The 20,208-nt window shown below is 57.0% G+C and overlaps 1 protein-coding gene across 8 annotated transcripts in view; it reads right to left on the minus strand.

Annotated features, from left to right (window-relative positions):
* Positions 1-589: 589 nt before the first annotated feature.
* The window catches only part of CDC14A (cell division cycle 14A), a gene marked incomplete at its 3' end in the record, with an annotated part of 77,057 nt that continues 57,438 nt past the window's right edge, over positions 590-20,208 (minus strand). For 3 of the 8 annotated variants that reach the window (XM_080647700.1, XM_080647698.1, XM_080647701.1), the window contains 6 exons: positions 15,107-15,266; positions 14,005-14,120; positions 13,066-13,116; positions 11,720-11,842; positions 9,946-10,273; positions 590-2,397 (listed from right to left, as the gene is read on the minus strand). In XM_080647700.1, the coding sequence (XP_080503826.1) occupies positions 2,368-2,397; positions 9,946-10,273; positions 11,720-11,842; positions 13,066-13,116; positions 14,005-14,120; positions 15,107-15,266 (808 nt within the window). Of the gene's footprint in view, positions 2,398-9,801; positions 10,274-11,719; positions 11,843-13,065; positions 13,117-14,004; positions 14,121-15,106; positions 15,267-20,208 lie in introns of those variants that run through there. The other 5 variants (XM_080647697.1, XM_080647695.1, XM_080647696.1 and 2 more) reach the window with 2 other exon arrangements.

The following is a 20,208-nucleotide window of genomic DNA, read 5'->3' on the forward strand; positions in this document are numbered from 1 at the left end:
CCCGGGACGCGTCGGCTGCTAAGCAGGACAGGCAGCGGCACCCGGCGGGCCGGATCCATGTCCTCGGGGGGCTGCATGTGGCCCGCGGGCCGTAGTTTGAGGACGCCTGCTCTGGATGCAAGCAGTGAGGCTGCCCTCCGGCCCCCAACCTCCCCCGCCTGCTCTGGTGCTTTTAAGAGGCAAACGAGAAGGGAGGAGCCTCAGAGACACCGCAGCCCAGAGGGGCCCAATCCCGCTGGAGACATAAATAGCTCCGACGTTCCCCCCGCCCCCACCCCCCCCCCCACCCCCCGCAAGCTGGCTTCTCCGGGGCGTGGCGTTCACAGTCATAAATGACCGCAGAAGCAGATGGGCGCTTTGGGAACAGAACGGAGCACTACGGAGAGAGAGAAACGTCAAGACACCGGCGTTACCTGGCGACCGGGACGCTCCAAGATTCCTTAGGGCTCGTCGTCATGGGCTCGGCTCCAGGAAACGGAGAACTGGAGAAACTCGATGGAAGGCACCAGCCAGACTGGACCCAGTACAAAATTAGAGAGAGGCTTCCGGACATTCGTAACTCAGGTCCAAATTACAAAAGCCAGAGGACATGTGAATGGCATAAAACTTTTATTATTTATTAGCAGTGTATCCTTCTACACTTTAAAATAGAACAGAATATCTTTTGGAAGGTCAACTATTCATAACAAAATACATGTCAAACCATTTTTATTATTGCCAGTAGAATTACTTTGCTATATACTTTCTATGTTATATACATACTCTCCTTGGTTTGTCTATGTACGCACATGTGTATAAATAACTTTAAGACGTACACATGTAGATACAAATGACGTGTACACACATACGTCTGGGAAATTTACAGCAGTCAACTTTACAATCATTTTCATAGCTGCACACGAGTTAGTGTTCACGGAACCAGAACGTCAATGTGGCTCCCTGCCCCACTTCTCCAGGGTCACCTGGATTGTGTCCCACTGATCACTTTTTTTAAAAAAATACTATCACCAGCCTGTACAATTCACCAATCTCTCTTTTTTTTTTTTTTACAATAACTCATAATAAAATAGTGCACTATTTCGGCTTTAGAAAAAGTATACAATTTAATTCCACAATTTGTGATCCCTAAAAACATACCATTCTCTATTTTAAATCCACTTAGTGCAATTATTTGGTACTGTCGTTCTTGAAGGTTAAGCTAACCCACCTGAGTCAAACATTCATTCAAACGCCTGTTACAACCGTAAGACGTAAAACGAACAAGGTGTTTCGCTGAAGCGTGAGTCTCGAGGCACCCCTCCTGATAAACACACTCGGAATGACTCCATGGGCGAGTCACGCACTTCATGGCATCCGCTGAGCCACGCGGGGAATCGGGACGCAGGCCCCGGCTCCCCAGGAAACGCAGCCCGCAGACCTCCGCGGCTTGGAGAAGCGCCCCCTCCTGGCGAGGCCCCGCAGGGTCCTCACGGCCACTCGGGAACGCCGAGAACGGCCTAGCAGCATCCTTTCCCCTGTTCCTCTTCCTGGATTTGAACACGGTGCCTGACCGCGTGCGATCCCAGGTCAGCGCTGCCTCGCCCCCAGAGCGGGCCACCCTCCTGGCCCGGGAGCCCGTGAGCCCTTCCTCGGAGGAGCCCGCTCCGAGCAGCACCCAGCGAGCCAGCCGACCGGCTGTGAGGCTCAGTGTCACCGAAGCCCCGAGGATGCAACGCTCAGCGGCTCAGCAACAAAAACCCAGGGGAAAGCTCGGGGGGTCGGGAGCCAGGGCCAAGGCTGCCGCTCTCGCGGGAGAGAGACCCGGGGCAACTCCTGACCTTGGACCGACCTCCCCGACAGAGGGACCTGGGGCCACGCTCCCGGCGGGAACACGTCCCTCTCCAAAGGCGCCTCCCTCGGGCCTCCTGCCCCAGGGGCTGCGGCTCAGCGCCCAGAACACCACGCTGCACAAATTCAAAATACAAATGTGGTTTTTGGTAGCAAAGAGCAAGAAAACCTAAGTCAAAATATAGTCTAACTTTTCCATCATTTGTATATATTTATAAATTTATCAAAATAGGCTTTTTACGTTCATCATACATACATCACGTGACACTGTACAGATACATGTAATAAGAAACGGATTCCCGCGGTGCGTTAAAAATAACCCTTCGGAATAACCAAGCCCCATGTTAAAACGGTCTTCAGAAGTGTCCGTCACACAGTCTCTGCCTGTGCCGTGGTGGGGCCAGGCGGCCAGGTCCCCTGAAGGTCGCTTTAACGAGAGGGAGGACGGCGGAGGTATCCGTGTGCCCGCAGCCGGTCCTGGTGCTGGTCCCGGTGCAGAGGTGGCGCTAAGAGCAGCGAGCGGTCCCCGCCGGCAGGGCCTTAGTAATGAACATACTCAGACTGAAGGGACTGCGCGGGGAGAGACACAGAGGGAGGTTAATGCCACCATCGGAGCCCGCCAGCTCATCACACACCTCCTGCCTTCCTGCCTGCCTGCCTGCCTTCCCCGCGGCCCTGCGGTCTGCTCTACAGAAGGCCGGCGAGACGCACGAGGGGGCAGATGAGAGACGCAAAGCATCGGCTGAAGGGGGGGTGTGCAATTCCCAAAGGGGCGGCGAGAAAGGTTTACATGTTTAAAGGTTTGCCAGCGGCCCCAGCTGGGTGGCTCAGTGGTCTCAAACACCAAGAGGCTGCAGGTTCGATTCCCCGTCAGGGAGCGCGCCTAGATTGCAGGTTGGATCCCTGGCTGGCTGCGGATGGGAGGCAACTGATCTCTCTCCCAAAGAAAATCAATAAACATATCCTCAGATGAGGATTAAACAGCCCACTAACTGCCCGGGCCGGTTTGGCTCAGCGGATAGAGCGTCGGCCTGTGAACTGAAAGGTCCCGGGTTCAGTTCCGGTCAAGGACACATGCCTGTGTTACGGGTTCGATCCCCAGTGTGGGGCGTGCAGGAAGCAGCTGATTCTTGATTCTCTCTCATCATTGATGTTTCTATCTCCCTCTCCCTTCCTCTCTGAAATCAATAAAAATATATTTTTTAAAAACTCACTAATTTATTAGTGTAGTGATGACAAGTTAAATATTATTTGAAAATTGGTAGGTAGGGCTCAACTCACTTCCATGCTCTTGTGCAATAATATTGAATTTTACTCAGAAATATTAAATGACACCTGAAACTAAATTGAGGATTATTAGAATAGACTTTAAGAATATATATGATTTTGAATGCAATGCAATACACAGCGAATGAACGTTAATGCTTCTAATGCGGTAGAACGGGCAGTCCCTTAAATAAATCCCTTGAGAATGGGTGCATTTAATACAAATACCTTACAGATCCTTTCCTTTTCGGGGGGGACACAAAGCACAAGCTTTGAACTCTGACCTTAAGTCCCCAAAGCATTTGTGCGGGAGCGTCAGGCCGTGCAAGTTCCTCCCTCATCATGTCAGATACTCGCATCCAAAAGGAGCACGTCGGGGATGTAATCAGAACGCTCTGATGGTAAAAGTAAGCCAGGAAAGAGAGACACCAACTGCCTAATGGTCACTGCTGAGCAGCAAACAGCAGTGAGAAAGCAGCAGCACAGATCAGTTCAAACATTAACCCAATTCCCTGCCCAGTTCTCCTACTTTAACCCTCAGAACAAGGTTCACTGGACCTGCTCATGTGCCCTCTCCTCCTCCCCCGGGAATCTGTCCAATCCGCCTGCAGCATTCTATGACTCGGTGGTATCAGTGCTGGGGCTGGTCCATTCTGCTGACGGTTTCAGGGATCCGTAAAAAAGGTCTGTGTGTTTTGCAAATAATTTACTAAAAGATTCAAACTCTCTTTGTTTACCTTTCAAGTCCCAGGATTTTAGACCCTATCCACAGCCACCTACTGAGGAAATCTGCACCAACACCGGGAGCCGATAGCTTAGGCCCCCGCGCCCTCCGAGGGCCAGCACCACGCTCCCAGGCGGATGTGAAATGGAAAGACCAAGGTGTCGCACCTCATGAGAATAAACTGAGGGTGAGGGAGCGCTGGCACAGTGGGAGATCAGGCGAGGGGTGGCAGGGACGTTTGGTGGTTAGGGGCTGGGGGTCTCGAGGCTGCAAGTTTCAGAGACGAGGGGCAAGGTTAACAGCGCCCCTGGGAAGAATGAAAAGGGTTTGGCACGTTTCCCTGCAGGACGTGGTTTGTGCCCAGGCTTCGAGCCCGGAGCGGATCGGGCACCGTAACACGCACACCGGAGCGCACGGCGAGGGCGTGTGGTGACGTGATTCCCAACAGGACTGAATCCAAAATCGCTTCGGGACTATTCTAAAAAGACCTTTTCTTGACAAAACACCCAGGATTAAGCATGCTGATTCAAGTTTTCATTATGCTTGGCCAATTTTTTTTATCGTTGCCATAAGAAGTAATACCTAATGCATCTTTAAGTACTAAAAAAAGGGGGGGGGGATCAGCAATGAAAATGAAGAGAGGGGGACCTGAGGCATAAATATTACTTTACAAGTAATATTTATATAATCAAGCACTTATTTATGTATCAAGATCTTTTAATTACTCAAATAGAATATCCGATTTCTTGGGACCAGTAAGTTTAAGCGGGTTATACTGAGTTCAGACCAGGTAAGCTTATCATGAATATCTGAAATGCATACCATAAAATTAATGATGCAGCCATAATCAACCTGGAAATGAGCATGAAGTCACCTTAAATGTGCAGCCCCCCAAATAAACTGTCAAAATAAAAGAAGTCTTGTTCCCTGAGAGCCGTTAGATTTGACATGAACCAAACGTTAGGTAAGGGGAGTCTGTTCTTCGCTGGAAACCTGCTCCGCGTCGGTGCTGGCAGGTGTAGGCAGTGCCTTTAAAGCGTCAGCCGTTGCCTTTTTAAACAGCCTGGTTACCTGACCGTGGTAGGGAAACAGCTAATGGTCACAGCTATAAAAACGGACGGGTCTTTGACCCACGAACCAATACCACGGCTATCAAAAGCAGAAAGCAGCAAGGAATCATGGAAGATCAAGATCTTTGCCAGCGCATGAATGAAACTTCTCTTCAGCCCTAACCGCTTTGGCTCAGTGGATAGAGCGTCGGCCTGCGGACTGAAGGGTCCCAGGTTCGATTCCGGTCAAGGGCATGTACCTTGGTTGTGGGCACATCCCCAGTAGGGGGTGTGCAGGAGGCAGCTGATCGATGTTTCTCTCTCATCGATGTTTCTAACTCTCTATTCCTCTCCCTTCCTCTCTGTAAAATATCAATAAAATATATTTTAAAAAAAAAGAAACTTCTCTTTATGTTCCAACACCTTGGACCACAGCACCCTGGGGCCCGGATGTCAGTCTCCTGCTGGGTCCAAATCCATGTGCTTTTGCCACGCTCGCTCCCCCCGCCCCCCACCTTCCCAAGTCCCTCAAGGAAGAAAGAGCAGTTACCCTTGGTTTGAGTTCTAACCACAGAGGAAAAGGGCCCCCTAAGAAGGGTTTTGTCTCACTGGCACAGATCCTGAAGGGGGTAAGGCGTACGCATGGCAACGCGGTGCCTTCGTTTACATTCAACTCCAGTGTTTTCCGTTTTCATGAGCAAACGGGGCGGGGGGGGGGGGGGGGACGCTGGGGATAGGAACGGCCTCTAGGATCCCGTCTCCTCCTGGCTCTCCCAGCGTCGGTGCTGCTACTGAGTTAACCACATGCAGCACGCGTGCCCTTGGCGCCCCGCACGCAGAGCACCCGCCTTTGCTACGCGGTACGCTCCTCCGGGGACGCGAGCCGACCCGTCGCGGAATAGGCTTTGGAAACAGGGACGCGGAAGCGGCGCCAAGGCGGCCTGGGAGAGCGTCTGCACCCTTCTTTCTGGAGGTTCCCTCGCCACTCCGGGGCCCAGGAGCAAGCCGACGGGGGCTAACTACGGTAAAACGCGGTCCAAAATACTCCCTCTTCCCACCGAACTTTAATAGGTCCCCTCCCCCCCCCCACGCCCCCGGGGGGATTTAATCTGCTTTTCAGCAACCACCGGGAGCTCCTGGTCAGTGACAGGTGGCTGACACCCGGCTGGCTTCCGCCGCTCCTTGAGAAGTCCGCCCAAGAAGTCCACCCATCCTCGAGGAACCGGCCGCCAGTGTCTGCCGTTCACCTGGGCACCGAGGGTGTACCCGCACTTTCCGAATGAGATCGAGCGTCTCTTCTTTCACTAAGCCACGGGTGTAGGAGCGAACCCCTCGGCTGGCGGCCTGATAAAGCGAACGCTGACACCCGGGTTAGCTCTGCCTGGGTGTTTCGGGAAGAGGATAGAGCGCCCCCTAACCACCTTCTCCCTTCGCTCAGCATCTGTGAACCTCAACGTATTACCCAGCTTTTCGTCCAGTAAATACTTAAGAGGCGCCTACTAGACCCTGGGACCTGAGAGAAACAAGGAGACCCCTGAGACCAGCAGCAGCCAGCAGGGCAGAGAGAACGGGAACCAGCGACTGGGAGCGACGTGGGGATGTGAGCACGGTGCCAGGGCAGGCGCCCCGTCCGGAGGGCTCCGAGGTGCTTCATCAGACACAGGGCTCAGCGGGTGAGCATCCACCTATGAACCAGGAGGTCAGGGTTCCATTCCAGGAGACAGCCAATCAGTGATTCTCCCTCGTTATTGATATCTCTCTCTCTCTCTCTCTCTCTCTCTCTCTCTCTCTCTCTCTCTCTCTCTCTCTTCTCCCCGTCTCTGAAATCAATAAAAATACATACCTTTAAAAACGCAAAGTGGAAAGAGATGGAGATTAAGACCAAGAGCTAAGGGGAGGCACCAGGACATGACCTGGGCCTGGGGTCAGGGGGTCAGGTGAGGACAATGTGGATGCACCCAACTCAGCGGGAAGTCTCTCGACAAGAAGCGATGGAATATTCAATACAGAACATTCAGGTAACTTCACCTTGATAGAACACTGCCCCCACCCACACCCCGTCACACGCCCCCCAGTTCTCAGCGCTGGAAAACACCGCCTCTGGGTGTCAGAGAGGGAACTGACTCCTCACTGCAAGTGGGTCCCTGAACACGACACTCGCCCCTCGCCCGGGGCAGCACGAGCCTCGGGACCAGCCGAGGGGGGCCCAGGAGCCCTCCCCCTCGGCCCCTTCCTGTGGGAAGCGTTGAGACAGGCCGGGGGCATCGGCCGCCATCCTTCTGGGGGCTGAGCGGCTGCGGAGAACGAGCGAGAAATAGCAGCTCTCAGAAGCGATGCTGCTGCAGCTTCTGACATGTTAGACGCCCTCGCAAGGCCCGTCACGCCCGAGCCCTGGGGCTTTCTGGGGCTTTCTCCCAGGTCCGGAGGGGATGGCCACACAGCCTCCTGTCCTCCCTGAGGACTTAGGAACAGCACATCCTCAGGAGCATCAGGAGCAGGGCCGGCTTCTTGAGACAAGAAACCCACACCCTTAGGACAGCTGGGGCCTGGCTCAGGGGTTGAGCGTCGACCTATGAACCAGGAGGTCACGGTTCGATTCCTGGTCAAGGCCACATGCCCGGGTTGCGGGCTCCATCCCCAGCATGGAGCGTGCAGGAGGCAGCTGATCCATGGTTCTCTCTCATCATTGATGTTTCTATCTCTCTCTCCCTCTCCCTTCCCCTCTGACATCCATAGAAATATATTTTTTAAAAAAAGAAAGAAAAAGGAAAGCTGCAGGGGGCCCACAGGGAAACTCACAGCCGCCTGCTTTGCGCCTCATAAAGCGGGGGTTTCCGTGTGCACAGACTCCCGGCCACACGCCAAGGGCGGGCAGCCCCCTCTCCGCGACAGGGTTTCAGGCAGAGACGAAGGAGGTCAGGGCAGCGATCGGAGACCCGAGCTGCCTCCCGGGGGCTGGGAGAGAAAAACGTCCCCCGCTGGCAGCTCTACTTGGAAACGCGTTTTCTTTACAAGAAAATGACAACTTTAAGGGGGAGAGGAGGGAGCGCGCAGCCGCCGCCCACACAGACTCCGACTTTAAATTTAATTATTGGAAAATTACCCTCTTCGGGCCAGGAGATGAGGAGGAGGAGAAGGAAAATAAGAAAATAGCGACTGCAGCCAAGATGAGGTTATATAAGCAGGAGGCGAGGCCGCGACAGGCATCAGAGAATCCACCGGCCACGCGGAGACCCAGAGCACGCGCTGCTTCTGGCCCAGCACGGAGGCTCCGGGTACCCGCTGTGACGTGGGCCCGGCCTCAGCCGTGACCGTGGCAAGGTGCTCACGGACCCCGGTTCTACATCACCTGCTCTGCACAGGGCAGGGCCGCCCCTCGGGGCTGACCAACGGCCGGCCTCCATCAGCAGGTGCAAGCACAGGTGGCCTCCCCTCCTGGCGCAGGACCTGACCTCGAACCCAGCTGTGCACACGGAAACGCATGACCGTTCCCCTCAGCATGCCGACACGCATGCACCCCAGCAGAGTGGGATTCGGGTCACAGGAAGCGGGGTGGGGGGTGAGCTGGCAACTGCCTGGGCCCTGATCTCCACAGGAATCTAGCGTGATGGTCAAACACGCCCCTGGGAATAAAGTCGGGGGGATATGCGGCAGAAGGACGTGTGGACAGAGGGGGGGAACTTAGAACAAGGCCTGAGTAGAGGTGGGCGTGGCCGAGAGTTCAACCAACACACACACATGCACGCACACATGTGCACACTGCACACATGTGTACACGTGCACACACACATTCACACTGTATCTCGCACACGTGTGCCCACTGCACACATGTGTACATGTGCACACACATTCACACTATCTCGCACACATGTGCCCACTGCACACGTGTACACGTGCACACGCACACACATTCCATGTTAGAAAAATGGTTTCTGATCTGCCATCTGAGGACGTGGGTCCCACTAACTGTCCCCCACTACCGCTCGGCTGAGGGGCTCGCTGCACCAGCACGCCCCCTCCTCGCCTGCGGAACCAGCTCTCCCGGATGACACGGGAAACGTCTGAAGAACGTGGGCGCGAGGGTGACCCGGGGGAATCAGTGTGGCCGCCGACGCTGGCCCACATGCCCTGACCTGTGCGAGCTCTCTCCCCTTCTTTCCTGTCCTCGTTCCCCCAAATCGGAACTCATACCCCAGAGACCTCAGTTCCCTTTGAGACAATCAAAACGCCCCGGCCCGCGCGGCTCAATGGGTTGAGCGTCGTGCCATGCACCCGGAGGTCACCAGTTCCATTCCGGGTCGGGGCACAGGCCCGAGGTGCAGGCTCGATCTCCAGTGTGGGGCGTGCGGGAGGCCGCCAACGGATGTTTCTCTCTCTCCCTTCCTCTCTGAAATCAATAAAAAGATTCTTTTTGTTTAAAGACTTTACCCCAACAGGGATCCCCAGTCATGAAAGGGGGCTGGTCCCCTGATAAAGAGCCTCCGGGTAAAGGGTGTTCGGGGAGCTTTCATCCAGCCTGGCGGGAACGGCAGCTCCTTCTCCCTACACCCCAGGGACCCCCAGGAGCCTTCTTATGCTCACCCCGGGCCACCGAGGTAATGCTGGGCCAGTGCCCTGCGGGGGGGACACACTCAAGGACCTAAGGCTCCGTGCTGAGCAGATATTGCTCACGGTGCACCCTTTAATGCACGGCGCGGAGAAGGTCCCTGAGGCCGCCGCCCAGCACCCCTGTCTGTGGTGGGAACCTCTCCAGCTCGGAGCAGGTCCGCAGCGATTAGATTAGAAAACCCAGCCGAGAACTGACTGAGGGCAGCGTGCCCGGGCGCAGGGAGGAGAAAGGAGGGAGGAGGAACCCGGTGGAAGCTGGGCGTTTACTTGACGGGGAGTCGGCGGGTGGACGGGATGTGCCCACAGTCCCGGCACAGGGAGGGGCGCTCAGAAGGCCTCCTTGGTGCTGTTGAATTTCTTTGGGGGCAGCCGGGGCGAGGAGGGCGAGGAGGGTGACGAGGGCGAGGGGGGCGAGGCCCCGAAGCTGCGATCGGGGGTCTGAGGCCCGAGCGGCGGCGTCTGCGTACTTACGGGGATGGACCGGCTCAGGAACCGGGCCGAGGAGGAGGACAGGCCGGTGTAGGAGGCCCGGGAGCCGGGGGCGGCGGGGCCGGGGCCCAGCTCCTCCGTCTTGGCGCTCGGGGGGCCCCGCTGGCTGGTCGGGGGGCTGCGGCCGTACTGGTTGTTGTTGAGCTCGGGGTAGGTTCTGGAAGACGCCTGGGAGCTGCCGTTGAGGAGGTTGGCGAAGGGGCTGGCTGCAAAGCCCACCTTGCAGGGCGGGGCCTTCCTGTTGTCCGGGTCCTCCGAGGCCACGCTCAGGTTCCCCAGAGAGCTGGCCAGCCGCGAGTTCACGGAGAAGCTGCGGGGGAACAGGAACACGAAGACCGTGCTGCCGGGGCTCGGTCCCAGACACACAGCACGGCACGGGGGGCCTGCCGAGGACAGTGCCGGGGACAGAGGGCAGATCGGGTGCTACTGGTCCTGCGATCGGGGTGCTACTGGACCTGAGATTGGGGTGCTATAGGATGTGAGATCAGGGTGCTATGGGTCCTGAGATCGGGGTGCTATAGGATGTGAGATCAGGGTGCTATGGGTCCTGAGATCGGGGTGCTATAGGATGTGAGATCAGGGTGCTATGGGTCCTGAGATCGGGGTGCTACTGGACCTGCAAAGGGTGAATCGTGTTGGTCCTGAGATGGGGGTGCTATAGGATGTGAGATCAGTGTGCTATGGGTCCTGAGATCGGGGTGCTATAGGATGTGAGATCAGGGTGCTACTGGTCCTGAGATCGGGGTGCTACTGGACCTGCAAAGGGTGAATCGTGTTGGTCCTGAGATGGGGGTGCTATAGGATGTGAGATCAGGGTGCTATGGGTCCTGAGATCGGGGTGCTATAGGATGTGAGATCAGGGTGCTATGGGTCCTGAGATCGGGGTGCTACTGGACCTGCAAAGGGTGAATCGTGTTGGTCCTGAGATGGGGGTGCTATAGGATGTGAGATCAGTGTGCTATGGGTCCTGAGATCGGGGTGCTATAGGATGTGAGATCAGGGTGCTACTGGTCCTGAGATCGGGGTGCTACTGGACCTGCAAAGGGTGAATCGTGTTGGTCCTGAGATCAGGTGCTGTTGGTCCTGTGGGGGTGCTGTTGGTGCTGAGATCAGGGTGCCATAGGATGCGAGATCGGGATGCTATGGGTCCTGAGATTGAGGTGCTATAGGATGTAAGATCAGGGTGCTACTGGTCCCGAGATTGGGGTGCCATAGGATGCGAGATCGGGGTACTATGGGTCCTGAGATTGGGGTGCTATAGGATGCGAGATCAGGGTGCTGTTGGTCCTGAATTGGGGTGCTATTGGACATGAGATCAGGGTGCTGTTGGTCCTGAGATCGGGGTGCTATTCGATGCAAGATCAGGTGCTATCAGGCGTGAGATCGGGGTGCTATGGCTCCTGAGGCAGGAAGTGAACTCTAAGCGAAGAGTGAGAAGTGTGAGCTTGAACTCATACGTATTTGGTCACACGGCTCCATGAACCGTCCCGGCCGCCTCGGGAGAAATGACCATCAGCTGTATCCTCAGCACACACAACTCGGCTCCGCTGTCAGGTGAGGCGAACTACAGGAAGGGTGCTACATGCCTGCCTTCCGCAGCCGCGTCCCCCACAATTCAGGACAGGGACAGGCGCCCCGGAGGGCACAGAGCCTTTTGGGGTTTCTTCCCCCCCCCCCAGTCCCCCACCCCTGACGAAGGGCAGCCAAATACCCTGCTGCTGCCCGCACCCAGCACCTCGGAGAGGGGGCGAGTTACCTTCTCGCACTGGCGCCCGAGGCCAAGGTGCCCCTGGCGATGCGCTTGGCCGTGGCGGACGGGGACGAAGCCACTTTGCAGATCTTCAGAGTAGACGCAGATCCTTGTGGGGAAGAAGCCAGTCTTCGGGGAGAAAAGAGAGCCAAGTGTCACGGGAAAGCTGTGTCACGCTGACATTCAGCCACCGGCGAGGGTGAGATAAACGTGCGAGCGACAGCGGTCCCGGGCAGCCACTGCCCAGTGGGTCTGTGCCGGGCGCTCTCGGGGAGCCTCGGCGCTCAGCCCCCGTTGCGAGTGGCCGTGCTGGGGTCCAGCCGGGGACCCCGCGCCCTGCTCTTCCCCTCCCGCCATCCTGGTCCCCTCCCCTCCTCGCCGCCCACGTGGGCCTCACGGGTCCTTGCATCTGCCCCCTCCTCCCACCGGGCCCTGGCCTGGGCGAGGCCATGGCTGTGCCTCATCCCAACTGCCAGTCGCACCTCTGCCTCGGACCCCCTACATCCCACAGCTGCACCGCCTCCGGCGGGGCCTCCGCGCTCCCACCCTGTGGCTTCGCTGTGTAACCACCTCCGCTTTCCCCGGGGCCCAGCGCTGTCTCCCCAGGGCCCAGCGCTGTCTCCCCAGGGCCCAGCGCTGTCTCCCCAGGGCATCCGGTTGGGGTCAAACCTCTCTCCGGCCCTCGCCAAGCCCTCACCGGGTCCTGGTACCCCGATGGCCTGACACGACCAGAGAGCCCTCAGGGGACTTTTCCCCCGAGAAAAACACTACCGTGTCCTCTCCGCGTGGAGGGCAGAGGAGGAAGAAAACAATGAGGAAGGAAAGGAGGCAACAACAGGAAGGGGGAGAGCAGAAGTGTCAGCCACATGCAGCAAGATGGAGCACCAGCTGGGAAGGGCTGTGGCAGCCAAGGTCCTTTATCCGAGACCCCACCCTGGGAGCGCCGGTCACTGTCACAGCCACCCAGCCCTGGGCGCTCAGGAACACGGAACCCGTCTCCTGGGGAGCGTGGGACGTAAAGCCCATCGTCACAGAGAGGAAGGGGCCGAAGCGGGGAAACGCGGGGTGCAGCTCTTCACCAGTCTGCAGGGATGGGGACGGCTGGCCCGCGGGCCGTGGAAGGCCCGAGAAATCATTGGGCCTGGCCCCGCCCAGGCGTTGGAGTGAGTGAGATGTTCGGCCAACCACAGCAGGCTGGTTTTTAAGCGGATGCTCTCGTGTGGCCCTCGAATGACGTTACAAATATCCAACGGCCTGGCAGGGACAAGGCCCCCACCCCTGGCTCAGGCCCGGGGTGCAGTCAGAGGCGGGTGATGTGGGAGCTCCGAGCTGTGGGGCTCCGGTCACCGTACCTGTAAGGCTGGGACACCACTGCTCTCGGGTGCCCTTTCAGATCCTCCAACCTACAAAGAGCAGAGACAGGCGCTCAGGGTCCCCGGCTGCCCCTCCCAGCAGAGACCGAGGCGCGCGCGCGGTCAGAGCCGTGAGGGTGTCAAACTGGCAACAGGGAGGCCCTGGGGACCGGGCACCCGTTCCTCCACGCGACCAAACACCCCAGAGCCAGCGGGAAGCGACTGCAGTCCTGTTGTTTCGTTTTGAATTCCACTTAGAGGAACAAAAAAATTGGTTTTTGTCCGCCCTTGTTTCGTTTGCTTTTGTTAATCCTCACCCACAGATGTTTTCCAATTGGATTTAGATGGAGTAGAAGGGAGTGGGGGGACGGAGGGACGGAGGGAGGGGAACATCAATGTGAGCGCAACACATCGATTGGCTGCCTCCCCCAGGTGCCTCGCCGGGGATGGATCCTGCAACCCAGGTGCGCGCCCTTGACTGGGAACCGAACCCAAGGCCCTTCAGTGCCCGGGCCGATGCTCTAACCACTGAACACACACTGGCCAGGGTGCAGCCGATCCACGATTCTCTCTCCTCATTGATGTTCCTCTCTCTCCCTCTCCCTGCCTCTCCGAGATCAATAAAAATGGATTTAAAAAAGAAAAGTGGGGAAAGCCTGGCCGGTGTGGGTCAGTGGTTGAGCGTTGACCTATGAACCAGGAGGTCACGGTTCAATTCCCGGTCAGGGCACATGCCTGGGTTGTGGGCTCGATCTCCAGTAGGGGGCGTATAGGAGGCAGCCGATCAATGACTCTCATCATTGATGTTTGTATCTCTCTCTCCCTCTCCCTGCCTCTCTGAGATCAATAAAAATAGATTTAAAAAAAAAAAGGGGGGGGCGTTAAATATCCTGTTCACATGTGGAACACAACGTGAAGGTCCAGGTTTCAAATCTCTACCTGAAAGCGCAGGGCGGCGAGGAGTGTGGCTGGCGCTGGCTTTTTAAGGCACGTAGCTTGTCTCCCTGGGTTATGCTGGTCTTCATTTCCACATGCTCATCCTCTTCTAAGTTATTCTGGGGGGAAACGTGCATGAGCCACAGAAAGGTCACGGTGAGGAACTGGCTTTGTGTGGCTGTCTTACTGGATGGCAGGTCCTCTCTGTGTGCAGGTGTGTTTCGTCTAGGTTATCTTGCGTCGCTTTGATGCACTATGAGTTCAGCACTGCTCACGTGTGCATCAGAGAATGTCAAGTACGGCATAGGGAAGATAGTCAACGGTATGTTACAGAGGATGCAGGGCAGCGCATACCCCAAAATCCATGCAATTTTATTGACAAGGTCACCCCAATAAGTAAGATCTTTAAAATATGTTGTCATAACCACGTATGGTGTGAGGTGGGTGATCACGTCGTCACGTCAACGTCTCATCGCTAAGGCTGTGCCCCCGAAACTAACGTAACATTGTGGGGGGAGCCTTGCCTAAAGGACCCGTCGGATAACAGGCTGCGCGCTGGGGGACAGGGAGGGACGCGTCATCGTGGAAAAAAGACAGGGGAAGGAGAGCCTGAAATAGAAAGGAGTGAGAACAGACGTGCGAGGATGGGAGGGAAAGACGAGAACGGAATGCTTAGCAGCGTCATCGCTAGCCTTCCTGTCGGCTCCCCGACGCTGCGTCTGTGAGATGGAGGAACGTGGACAGCGAAGATGTCGTTTTCCTACGTTGCTTCTGATCCGTCAAAAGTTTGGGGTTCACAGAGCCCTCCAGTCCCTCATCTCTCCCTCCTCACTGCCACGGTGTCCCTGGCCCATCCCCCATCACCAGCTCCCTGGCCTTCCCCGCTCCCCCGGCCACACAGAGGCCTCCTTCCACACCACTGCCACGGTGACCTCCCCAACCCGTGACTCTGTGCGCGGTCACCCCGTCTGCCTTAGGGGAGGAGGGCTCCACGCCTGAGACTCTGGTCCTCGAGCCGCTCAGAGAAGAAAGAAGCGACACCCTGTGAGTCCACGTGCAGGACGGGAGTCCCAGGGGGACCCCCACACCTCCCGGGAAGACTCACCTCTCCAAACCGCTCCACGTTCTGTGTTTTGGATAAGTTCCCTCCAATAGACATGTCATCCAAGTTCGAAAGAATTTTATTAATACTTTCTTCGCTGGACGGTCTGTTTTTCAATTTGGATCGAAAAATGTCTCCTTGGACCCACAACGATGCTTGTTTTCTGTAGAAAAAGCAAAATACCCTTCACACCACGTACCATCATCTCAGAAGTACGGCGTCTTGTCAATAAAAAGACGAGCAGATAAACATGCACGAAGCAGAACAGAGCGATGACCAAGTCTTAGGATAAGGGAAATAACGTCACTTTCTGAAGCCACAGCAATTAAATTCTATACAAAACACCAAGGACCCTCTCCTGATCCAGGTCCCGATCGCCATGGCGTTGACTGCGAAGGTTCTCAGAGGCTCAGGACAAATTCCATCGCAGAAGATTGTGACCCCTTGTTGTTTTCTAAAAAAAAATATTTTTCGATGGATTTCAGAGAGGAAGGGAGAGGGGGAGAGAGAAACATCAATGAGAGAGAGAATCATGGATCAACTGCCTCCTGCACACGCCCCCCACCGGGGATGGAGCCAGCAACCCAGGCCTGTGCCCTGACTGGGAATCGAATCTTGACCTCCTGGTTCCTAGGTCGACGCTCAACCTGAGCCACCCAGCGGGCACACATCTGCGTTTTGAATCCCCCCCAAGAAAGGCAGGCCAGCTGCCTTGTCTCTGCCTTTGCATTGCGAGCACACGGTTCACTGTGGGGCTGCTTCTGTTCGGAGCTGACCTCTCTCCTTCACAATTCCTGATGAGTCCTGCCCACAGCATCCCCGACCTTCATCACCCATCTAGTCCGGACGCGTCTTCCCAGCGCGACCCGCCCTTCCCCGCGTCCACCCAATGCCACCGTGGTCATGTCGTCTGGAAACCCTCCCTCTTGGTACGCAACCCAGGCCTGCTGCACCACCCCGGGGCGGCCATCTGCCCCACACGGCTCCCAGCACCACCCCGGGGCGGCCATCTGCCCCACACGGCTCCCAGCACCACCCCGGGGCGGCCATCTGCCCCACACGGCTCCCAGCACTACCCCGGGGCAGCCATCTGCCCCACACGGCTCCCAGCACTACCCCGGGGCGGCCATCTGCCCCACACGGCTCCCAGCACCACCCCGGGGCGGCCGTGGGGACAGGGGACACTCCTGGATTCGGAAATCGGGCGAATGAGACCCTCTCACTTGGCGTCAGAGGAAAATGTCAGAGAGCGGCGCCCACGACCCGGGAGACGGAAGGAGACGGCTAAGCAAGGAGAACCGCTCGTGCTCGGTACTGATGGCTATCCCACCGGCAGATGTTTAGAAAAGTGTCGGAGGGTGGAGAAGGGGCCCGGTCCTGCAGCACCAAGAACATGGAGCCAGGAAGGAAAGGGATGGCTTAGCCCAGTGGTCGGCAAACTCATTCGTCCACAGAGCCAAATACCAACAGGACAACGATGGACATTTCTTTGGAGAGCCACATTTTTTAAACGTAAACTTCTTCTAACGCCACTTCTTCAACATAGACTCTCCCAGGCCGTGGTATTTTGTGGAAAAGCCACACTCCAGGGGCCAAAGAGCCGCATGTGGCTCGCGAGCCGCGGTTTGCCGACCACTGGTATTAGGACATTCCCCCAAAGAGTCAGCTAGCTGAATCTAATCTAGGGGTAGGACCCTCCATCCCGGCCCTCCATCACGGCTCTCAAACCGAAATGCCAACTTCACCACGGAACCTGACGATCATTATTTCGCCTCTCACCCCTTCGCACAGGAAACAAAACAAAAACCACCCCAAGTCCCACGGCAACTGGCATGAGATTTCCAAGATCCATTCCTGATGCCACCGCTGCCGAAACGTCTTCTGATACACCTTATTCTTCAGACCCGAACCGTGTTCGTGCTCAGCCAGTGGCTTCAACGCCAGGGGATTGTCGAGTGAATCGGATGATGTAATAGTGACTGTCGGAAAGCAATCCCCACGTTTGTAGTAGCTGTTCCTGCAAAAATGTGACTGTGGCTCGCATTCAAACCCAGGCCGTGTGCCTGTGACTCTAATAAACACACCACAAGGTTGTGAGGCATTATTTCACTCTGCTTCTAATATTTCAGACCCTACTTGTTGCTATTTTAGGAATAGCAAGTTCTGAAAACTTTTAAATAGATTATTTTTTTAAAAAAAAATGGAACCCGCCCTAACCGGTTTGGCTCAGTGGATAGAGTGTCGGCCTCTGGACTGAAAGGTCCCAGGTTCGATTCTGGTCTAGGGCATGTACCGTGGTTGTGGGCACATCCCCAGTGGGGGGTGTGCAGGAGGCAGCTGATCGATGTTTCTCTCTCATCGATGTTTCTAGCTCTCTATCCCTCTCCTTTCCTCTCTGTAAAAAAGCAATAAAATATATTAAAAAAAAAAAAAACGGAACCCACTTCCCTTGACCCGATGCCTGTATCTAACACACACACACATTCAGAAAGCACACAGCAGGACTCAATCATGGTTAAGAACTCCAGCTCCGTCGTTAAGACAGTTCCAAGCATTTTTCCCGTCTCTTGACAGGTGTTCCTCATCTTGTGCTCGGTCATTTCCTGCAATAAAAAGCACTGGCTGACCCAGTAACTTCCGATGTCACCCAGTTCTATGGTGACATTTACCAAATGCTGTAAGCCCCACGCTGAGCGAGGCGTCCAGCGCGGAGAAGCGGGAGCTCAGACCTCGTTCACCACGTGGGTGGGACCACCCGCCTCACCTGGCGCTTGTGAGAAACTCGGGATCTCGGGTCCCACCCGACCTGCTGGCTCAGAAACCAGATCCCCAACGATCCGCAGGCGCCTTAACCTTGAGGAGGTCTGCGCCTACCGCTAAGTTCGCCTGCTGGCAAATACCCGACGGACCGGACGTTGAGGAAAACAAGCAGAATGGGGGCCCGGCCCGTGTGGCTCAGCAGTTGAGCATCGACCTAGGAACCAGGAGGTCACGGTTCCATTCCCGGTCAGGGCACAGGCCCGGGTTGCGGGCTCCATCCCCAGTGGGGGGTGTGCAGGAGGCAGCCGATCCATGATTCTCTCTCTCTCCCTCTCCCTTCCTCTCTGAAATCAATAAAAATGTATTTTTAAAAGACACAGAAATCAACCCCCGGGCGTGTGGGTGAGGACTGGCAGGCGTGAGGAGCCGGCGTCCTGAGGTCACCGGTTGGAATGAACCTTCCCCACAGGGCACCACCCGTCCCCCTGGCTCGGGTCTCTGACAGATGAAAACCCATCAGAAGACGTTCCGCGTCCTTTCTCTCCCGAGCAGCGTGTGACTTATTCATGCGTCTGTGTCACCGCTGACGCACTCTTCATCTGTCATGTCCCTCGTCCGTCCTCACAGCCGGAGACTGATGTCCTGCAACGGCCCCGGGGCCAACGTCTAGCCCGGGACAAGTCCCCGTCCCCTCCCGGGGGGCAGTCAGCCTCCGCCTCCGGCTCCCACACCGGCTGGTGGGAAGTCATCGGACACGTCGCTGCGGCCCAGGCCTCCGAGCAGCACGAGGCCGCAGACGCCCCTCCTGGGAACCCTCCGAGGGAGAAATCTGGTGAACGCGCTCGTTGCCCACAGCCACGCCCACAGGAGGCCCGGGGCCGCACCGTCCCCCTTCCTGACGCGCCCCCCAGGTGACGGTATGTCCACGGGTGCCTCGGCGTCCTGCCTCCACGAAGCTGCGGGAACCCACTCGCCCGCGCTCGGCCGCCCAGGAGACCACGTCGCTCCTGCACGGTCCTGGAGTCGCAAGTCCCACATCAGCTCCAAAGCAGATTTGCAGCCCGAACAAAACGCCCCGCGTGCTTTAGCAGCGGTCCTCACACTTTTTAAACAGGGGGCCAGGTCCCCGTCCCTCAGACCGCTGGAGGGCCGGACTATAGTTTAAAAAAAAACTATGGCCGAAACCGGTTTGGCTCAGTGGATAGAGCGTCGGCCTGCGGACTGAAAGGTCCCAGGTTCGATTCCGGTCAAGGGCATGTACCTTGGTTGCGGGCACGTCCCCGGTGGGAGGTGTGCAGGAGGCAGCTGATCGATGTTTCTCTCTCATCGATGTTTCTAACTCTCTGTCTATTCCTCTCCCTTCCTCTCTGTAAAAAAAAAATCAATAAAATACATTAAAAAAAAAAACTATGAACAAATTCCTATGCGCACTGCGGGCCCGGGACGCGTCGGCTGCTAAGCAGGACAGGCAGCGGCACCCGGCGGGCCGGATCCATGTCCTCGGCGGGCCGCACCTGGCCCGCGGGCCGTAGTTTGAGGACCCCTGCTAGAGACTGACCCGCCACGGCCCTGGAGTCTGTGCAGAAGCCCGAGCTCCCACGCCTGCCGGTGAGCATGCCCGCCCCGAACCCTCTGCAGGGACGCTGCTGCGGCTCCCTGTGCCTCTCATGGCCGACAGCCAACGGGCCGCTGGGCCAACAGACAGGTGGACAGCCACCCCGCTCCCACCGAGCCCCACCGGCCAGGGCTCCTCGTCCTATGAACGGGCAAACGGCTGGTGATTTTTAAAATGCTAAGGGAAACAGGAAGGCTCGTGCCCCTACACGTTACATCTCTCCCCCTTGGGGACCGGGGTTTGACAGAAGTCAGTGCGTGTGTCTGGGCAGGAGGGAAGGGCTGATAAGTGTCCTTCTAAGTACGGGCAGGCGGGACCCCCGCTCCCCCTCCCGCCTGGGGAACGCTCGGGTGCGGCCACACGGCAGCCGGCTCCTTGTGGCAAAGCGGCAACCTCGCCCAAGGCACCCACAGACCTCGGCTGGGATCTGTGCTGTGTGCGTTCTCTCCGTTCTGCTCACAGACAGGCGAACGAAAGGAAAGAAGGAAACGCCACAGGCCAGGTGGGATGGCCTAAGAAAACCACACGTGGCCGGGCCACACCCAGGAGGCGACAGGGAACGGGCAGGCGCAGGTGCTCTGCGCCTCCTTCTCGCCTGCGGGGCTGAGACCACGGGAGCCTTGAGGAGGGGGAGCTGACCCCCCGCCGGGCTCCTGGGGCAGGGCCTTCTCTCCTGATGCAGCGTTCACCCCCCGGCTGCCACGGTCGGTCGGGGGAAGGAGGCAGGGCG

Source organism: Plecotus auritus, assembly GCF_963455305.1.
Source record: "Plecotus auritus genome assembly, chromosome: 12".
NCBI classification, from domain to species: Eukaryota; Metazoa; Chordata; class Mammalia; order Chiroptera; family Vespertilionidae; genus Plecotus; species Plecotus auritus.